The sequence below is a fragment of the Lissotriton helveticus genome, chromosome 3_1 (genome assembly GCF_964261635.1).
Source record: "Lissotriton helveticus chromosome 3_1, aLisHel1.1, whole genome shotgun sequence".
NCBI classification, from domain to species: domain Eukaryota; kingdom Metazoa; phylum Chordata; class Amphibia; order Caudata; family Salamandridae; genus Lissotriton; species Lissotriton helveticus.
The window spans coordinates 921,907,710-921,915,854 of NC_136061.1; the positions used below are offsets into that span (position 1 = coordinate 921,907,710).

General features: G+C 40.9%; 1 protein-coding gene across 1 annotated transcript in view; it reads left to right on the forward strand.

Annotated features, from left to right (window-relative positions):
- The window catches only part of TMEM50A (transmembrane protein 50A), a 43,683-nt gene extending 37,710 nt beyond the window's left edge, over nucleotides 1-5,973 (forward strand). Inside the window, exon 7 of the mRNA XM_078681261.1 lies at nucleotides 5,620-5,973. Within this exon, the coding sequence (XP_078537387.1) occupies nucleotides 5,620-5,665 (46 nt within the window). The 3' untranslated portion in view covers nucleotides 5,666-5,973. The remainder of the gene's footprint in view (nucleotides 1-5,619) is intronic.
- Nucleotides 5,974-8,145: the final 2,172 nt, after the last annotated feature.

Consider the following 8,145-nt stretch of genomic DNA (forward strand, 5'->3'; position numbering starts at 1 on the left):
CTTTTAATGTCACTTCCGATGGCAAACTGTCACTTTGTTCATTGTCACCTATTCTAAAGGAGAGTTCCGAAGGTGAAATCTAGGTAATAAGATACAATTGTGGAGTAAAAAGTTGGTACCAGCAGATTGTCCTCCTTAAATCGACTGTTCAGAGCTCTCATATTTAGTTGTTCGAGTTCTTGGAGTAGATAGGTTGAACATGCCGACGCCCAGGACATATTGTTTGGGGTCAAGGGAACAAGTTTTCATGTGTATTTTGTCCTTGGGACAAGTAGGCCCAACCCCCTACAGCACAAACCCTTTGGCTGCCAGTTTACAGTACCACATTATGGATCAGGGAAGGACCTTGACTACAGTTAAGTTAATATGTGTGTCCATGTGTTAATTCTGTTCAAACTTGTATTTATGGTTCATTAATGCAAAGTCTTTTTTTATTAGGGTGAGCGCTAAAAGTAAATGTAAGCTCGGCCTGCACTACTGATGGTGGTTCCAGTATAAATGTGTACACAAGTTTTCAAAGTTTGGTAATATGAGGCTATGTATAATGCTCCCAGAATGCTCTCTGATTAAATGCAAATATTTGCAGAAGCTTGAAAGCAAGAGTGACGATTCTCTGCTTTCAAAATAAAATGTTCACAAAAAATGAAAGTAGGAAAAAAAAATATTTTGCTAAACTACTGTAAGATTTTTGTACCATATCTCTGCAGCATCGTTTAGTATCATGTTGATGTATGCTTGTATTTCCCAACAATATTCATGATGGAAAATCAATGTAACCGGTTTAAATACGATTATGGGAAACAAAAATAAACAATCATTGGCAACGCCAGTAGGTCTGAAATTGGTGGTCAGCCTTTTGGTTTTGTCAATGAGGGACTTGTTTAGGCATGGTTTTTGTAAAACCTTATCGGTGTGGGAGCTGCTGGGCCCTCACCATTCTAAAAATGCAGAAATAGTTTTTGGTCTCAAAAAGCACACATTGCCACAGCAATTCCAGGCACTAACTAAACTACTTTGAGTGCCAATATGCTCCTTGCAAAGGAGTAGGATACTGTCACTCACAGTGAAGGGGGGAGAGAGGAGAAAGCGAGGGAAAGAGAAAGAGAGAGGGCGAGAGAATTTTATTAAACACAAAAGGTCATGGTTAATGCCAGGCCTAATTAGAGGCCCAATTATTAAAGAAAGTCTCAAAACTGCATTCATGGTATATATCCTTGCATTAAGCACATATAATGTTTCTGTGAATTCACAAGAATTTACAGTGGTAAGCCAAGAAATAGTACTCCTAGATAATAGTTGTGAACTGCATTTTAGCATGAGCAAATGTACATGTGTAGATCTGCTCAGGTGAAAATCTGAATGTTTCAAGTTCACTTTTCCTCCAACCCTGGAAAAAGTTTTACGCCTGCCACTGTCAGGAGTAATTTTCCAACCCTTTTCAGTATGGGGAAAAGATTAGAAAAGAGTTGGTGAAACCCTTATGACATGCAAGTTAGTAGATTTGCACAGACTCAAAAGGGCATTCCAACCTTTGAACTATTGCTTACCACGACCTTCAAGCCCCAATATGTAGACCTGCAGAAACGTAGCAACATAACGGAATTGCTAGTATTTAAACCCTACTTTGGTACGAGTCGTGGCATAATTAGAGAGGCTAAATAGGAACTCTTATATAATGAGATTGCTGCAGTAATCTGTTGCCGCATTACATGGCACAAAAGGCACATGTGGATTTTGTTACAGGACAAGTAGATTTATGAAGCAACATGCCCCATGGACAAGTAGAAATGTTATTAAATTCCACACCCCTGGGTTTGCTACAATATGCTAGGCCCTGGTTTGGTATTCCTCACACTGTGGTTCGTTCTTCCATTAGTTAATCTTCTGACACAGTTTCAATGAGGTGAAGATTAAAATTGCCTGCCAGGATGATATGCTTTGCGTCCTGCTCTTCTATAATCCTTGTCAGCTCTTTAACTAGCTCTTTTGCTGCTTTTAGCCTATGTTTAGGGTGCACGTAAGTATTGATTATTATGATTAGCTTGTCTTACTCGTTAAATTTGAGTGTTGTCATTACCGCCTGTAGGGCACTTGGGCTGCAATTTGTGCCTCAACTGATACAATTGCTCCTATTGTGATTATTGAGGCAGATATCATTAGATCTTCTGTGCAATGGCCAAAGTTAGGTCCCTTTCTGGCCTAGAGGGAATGTGGTTTTCCTGCATGCTCGGCTTATTCCATTTGCAGTGCCTTTTGGTTCCCCTTTCACCAACTCTTGCAGCTTCTCTATCAAAAAAGCACACAAAATTAGGGTCTGGGTAAATTTTCTTGAAAACATTTAAGTGCTGTTGAGGCTGATTTTATGAAGCACAAAGAATCAGTATGGGAGTTCTTTTCACCACATTTAAGTCTATACCTTGGGGACCCTCTGAACTTCGCAGTACTTTGCTTTGTTCCTGTTCCACTATGTTCTTGGATTGTAGCTCACTTTGATATCTGTTTTCCTTCCCAGTTACGGTCTCTCTTTGTCCCATCTCGCCCCCCCTCACCTCCCCCGGGACTCCAGCTCTTGATGCACCCCAGGATGATCTGCTTGGATTCTTCTTGTGACTAAGTGACTTTCCGTGACTACTTGAGCTCTTTGGGGTTATCTTGCTACATCATTCGTTTGCATACCGTTGTGGAATGTCCTGTGATGCAGGAGTACAAGCCTTCTTGAATTCACTGACATTTTCTCAGCATGCTCAGCCCGGCAGGGATAGGCTTTCTTATGGCACATCCCCTGATTAACTGGTTATGCAATCTTTTATGATCATTCCTCTTGGTCTTTAATCAAATGGCACTTTTTATCATATCCTACTTGAGCATCCAGTTGTGCTTTTGAGGGACCTGGTCCTCTTCTTTCCCACTCCACACATCTCTTTTTTTGTGTTTCTCAATGGGACATCTTAACACCTTCCATGCTCAGGACGGCTCCCGGCCGTCATGAGTCATAGTAGGCGTATGCTCATGACGCCCGGGAGCCGTCCGAACATTGCCGCTCCGCCCACGTGCGGTTAATTCCCCACCTGTGCAGGAGAATTCATCAGTGGGCGGAGTTCGGACGGCTCCCGGACGTCATGAGCACACGCCTACTGTGACTCATGATGGCTAGGAGCCGTCCTGGGTATCCGAGCGCCACTCCGAGCCCAGCCCCCCCTCGCACTGCAGCGGAATTTGACACACAGCGAAGGGGTTAAGTAAGACAGGCAATGCCCATAAATGGGTGCTGTACTGACTGTGCCATTAGACTCGAGCCTTCCCTCACAGACACACCCCAAAAGGTTGAATCCAGTCTGGGAATGCTCGTGTTTCTGTTTCGATGGGAACTGACCTGCTAGATCAGGTTGGACTGTTCCTGTTGCAGGAGGCAAAAGACTAATTCAAATATGGCTCTTCTCTGTCTACAGTAGCATAGTAGGCCAAACAAATTGACTTGAATCCAGCCAATTAATTCAAAGTGGTAGAGATTATATAGGCATTTCACCCATTAGTCTTTTTCCCCATGTAAGGGGTAATTATTAAAAGCAATGCTGGCAAAAGATAGGTTGGGATTAATGGTAGCGAGTGACATGGAACCCTGCAGTTTTGGATGTCATTTCAGAAAAGAGTGAGTGAGTTGCAGTAGTTTGCAGCTTACCGAACCAATAATTGTAGTCCTCAAGGACTGAATGCCATTTAGTAGTCTTTCTTTGTTCATGTGCCAAATCCTCTTTCCTTACCTTCTTACCCAATAACAGTGCTTTCGGAGTAGGAGATAAAATACCTGAGCTGAGCTTCAGACAAGCCTTCTGGAACACACTCCCATTACCTACCCACAGCATTTACAACTTGCTGTATTTGAACAGAGTAATAAAAACGTTACTGTCCAATAGATATATAACCGAGTAACTAAGTAGCCTGCACCTCGTTTATGTCTTTACAGCACACTGAAACCTCTGAGGCAAGAGTGATTTAAAGAAATGTTGTTATGAAATAAATATTGAATTTTGATGGGGTAAAGGACAGTTGAAACCTTTCTGATTAGTATGTTCAAACTCAAATTGATGACACTGGTACTCCTTTCCCACCCTGTATTCTCTTGTAATCCCATAATCTGCTCCTTAAAGTCCGCCTCTGTTCTTGGAGCCATAAATGTCTGCTCTCTCAGAACCAAGGCACTACAGTTACTTTTCAGTGTGATGGTGTATGCATGATATAAGGCAGGTTGCCATCTGGGCTACCATGCATGCCACCAATCAGCTCTTTTTTTATGGATTAACATTGGACTGTTCTTGCTGGTTTTGAAAATGTGACTTTCTGTTCACCTGCAGTGTATTCTTTTGGATCACCTCCTCTGTTTTTGTTGTTTCAAAATATTGTTCAGAATTCTTGACCACACCATTGAGCTACATTTTGACCAAGTGGGTAGTTGGCATTCTACCCATGAACCTCTAGAGCATTCGTAACCGGTATATTCGTGATGCCATGTAATCAGTTGGTTCTATGCAGTTTCACATCACAGTTGTCCACTTTTTGTTCCACGCTACCTGGATCCTTGTTAGATTTCCACATGGGGTCATTTCTATAAGCCACTTTCTTTTAAGTCATAACTGGTGTAAGTTTGTGCATTCTTGTTATCTGGACTTCTAGAGCCTTTGCAAAGTTCTGCATCTTCTGCTACTGGCTTGCTTTAAAAGGATCACTGAGGCAAATCTTGTCAACACAGAGGCCATATATTTAGGTTTCTCTACATCAACAAAGCCATTTATTTAGGTCTCCTTCAATACCTTTCATGCCAGCTCCAGGTCAGAAGATGGCAGCTAGCCTGCTCGCCTGCTCTTGGGTCTTTCCCGTATAGTACGTATCTCTGATCGCTTGCGGAGCATTCACTAATTCACTGTGTGTATAAACATGTAGTATTCAAGTGCTTGTGCATGCGTCACAAGGCCTTACTGTGGCCAGGACCTCTGTTCCTATTCATCCAGTTTCAAAAACACATTTCTTCCTCTTCTTTAATATCTGCATCAGCCAATGTTTAGGTCCTTCTCTGTATTTTACGAATTATTCTATGAAGTAGCAACTAGATATTTTGGTATAGTCACTGTTCGTGCGCCTTAATGTCTCTGCATACCATTCCATAAAGCAAGCTTGAATGTCAATGTTTTACATATTGTCTAACCTGAAAATCTGGCCTGATATGGACTTCATGGAGCAATGCTGAACCCCCTATCTTCACACTTATGCTGAGCCACATTGGTTATGAGGAACACCTCTATATCTCATATTGATGCTTGCCATATTGAACCCCAAATGGCATCAGTGTGCTTTGAGTGCAGGAAAATATCAATAAATGGAAAGTATAGCTTCCAGGACACTAGGAAAAGTGTCTTCATTTTCATTTGATGAATGGGAGCAACTGACCTGATTTAGAGCATCTTTTGAGAGTTAATCTTCTTATGAATTTTGTTGACAGCGCAAGTGCCTTTTTTTAATATGTAGCTTTAAGTTGGCAGGCAAGCGTTTGTCCATACTTGTCATATTTGCATTAACCTATTGTTAATGAGGCTAATGTGTTTTATTTTCTTTTAATATTTCTAGGGGCTTGGTCTTCAAGTTTGGTCGTACGGAGGACTTATGGCAGTAAATCTGTTGAAAAACAAATCATCCCGCCTGTTTTATAGCACACTTTTCCACGATCATGTTTATTCACTTTCTGCTCGTTTCTGTCACATAACCGTTCTTTTGGTGTCATACAATAGACAATGTAGGATTGTGAGAAGCTAAATGCATATTTAGCTTCATTTTTTAAAAATGCTTAACTTTTGCATTGACTTTTTTTGTACTTTCACTGAATTATGAAGTAAAAACACTAAGTTGTTTTTGAATGTATTCTATTGTTAAATATGTATCTATTGCTAACATGTTTAATAAAATATATACCATTCTACCAAATGCTCTTTGTATTGGTAAACATTGCTAATAAAAAGTGCTTTGAAACGTACAAATCCAGAATTCGTTTTAGTGCTGGAGCTGTGCCTTTGAACCACGTTTTAAACTTGTCTGCTCAGGTTTAAAATATTAGTTTTCACTAATGCGCCTCCCGAAGAGACTGGCTTCACATGATCGAAGACACACCCTGGGCGGCTGGGGAGAGGGAGCTGTTTCAAGATTTGATGGGTTGATGCAGCTTTTTTCTGATAGGTATGGCTGTGATTTGCTGAATGAGGGGGTTTGAATTATTCTAATGTAATTTGCACAAGTTACTGTTCCAAATGCATACGAAGCCTGGCGTTTTTTTAGACTTTTTTAAATTTATTATATATAATACCTTATTCGGGGAGATATGTTTCAGATTGCCCCACCCCACCCCCTCAGCTTCCATATCCCCCCCCCCTCAAGCCCTCCCGTAGATGTTGAGCTCACTGCGCAAGCTTTGAGCAGAATGAAGCTGGTATTCAACACATTGCAGGGTTGCTTTCAGCCCAAAGGCCAGCCAGCCCTTTTACTCCATTCACTTTTATTTTGTCTTCCTTATGTGGTAAGCCTGATTCTGCTTCTGCCATAAATGAATAGTCTTGTACTCTGCTGAGTAGAAAGGATTTGATTAAATTCAAGAGCCTCTGCTCCTTCAGTAATCTTGCCCAATTATTGAATACCCCCGGCAAAACATGGCTTATTCCATTGTCTTTCTTTGTAGTGATACAGTCGTTGTGTTTTTTAAACTATTTGTTTTTACTATTAAAGTTGTCTATTTTCTAAAGTTACAAAGGACAAGCTATAATACGCTGTGTACAGCAATAGAAGAATCAAAAATCAAAAAATCATGTGGTGCACCATCCCTTCATTTGATGGCATCTTCCCGAGATACTCTGCTTGTGGGTCATCATAACCAAACCTCCACAGTGGTGTTTGCGGCTTTTCGCCAAGTGTATTTTCTAAGTGTAATTTATCAAACACAAATCCTGCCATGGCTTTCTGAGTGCTGTAGCAGATGCTCGCATACACAATAATGGCGTATTGACTGAAATGCAGACTTTTATAGGATGATGCATAGAGTCAGTATTTTAACACAGAAAAATATTCAAAGCCTTCTTCGGCCTAAGAGTACAAAATTGGTATAGCTTCAAAGCATAGACAACCATTTGAATTACCAAGTATACCAAGTATATCAAAAGAGATTCTTACATTTTTGTCAGCAGTGGCAAATGAGGGTCAACCAAACTTAGGATGCACTTACTCAAGGATAGTGGTATGAGCCACACTCCTTTGTTAATATTTAGAGTCTGATTCTTTTTTTCTTGGCATTACCTACTCTGAATGATTTTCAATTGGACGGTCGTCGTGAATTCACCCTCATCACTTCCACACCACTACCTTCCCTATATTTCTTTGACTTTTTTTAAAATCTTCAACCTGTCTAATTTACTTTTCAAATCTTAACATTAGCCAATTTCTGTGCCCAACCCATACAGCAGTGAACGTCATTTTCAGTAAATGCCGTCTGTTCATTGTGGATGATGTAAGTTAGGCAAGGTAGTGGGGGTGCACTTAAGCTCTCCTGCATTTCAAGTTGGGGACAATTATTTGTCAAGAAAATCACCCTCTCCATATGATTTATTTTTAGGTCGAGCCTGGGCAGCATTCTGTATTGGAGTGTGTACTTGATGCCCTGCCTACTCCTCTCATCTTTGTCATTGACTTGTGTCAATGTCCTTAGTAAATACTGGCTTCTGATTAGTTATTAGGCTTGTTAGTCCCGCCTTGTCTTCATTTGTAACCTCCCATGAGGACTGGCCCTTTTACTTCGGTTTTTACACAGTACGTCGTCTTTAGTCGGAAAGCACTATTTGGTTTTTTTTTTAAGGACTTTCTCTTTCTGCAGGAAGGTCTCGAATGTGCAGTTGTGACCACTTGCATGTTTAACTCATAGCAAACGGGGAGCTCTTCCGGGGCCATGGGAGGCAGATGGAGGCAACTCAGAGATGCCTTTAGTGAGGCCCTAAGGTGCGTGATGTAAATTCCGTTAGATCTGGTGTGTTTATTTTCTGAACGAACATCTATGTTAAACATGAATATGCTTTAGGTTTGCTCATACGCTCACTGCCTTAAAAACCATGACTTCAA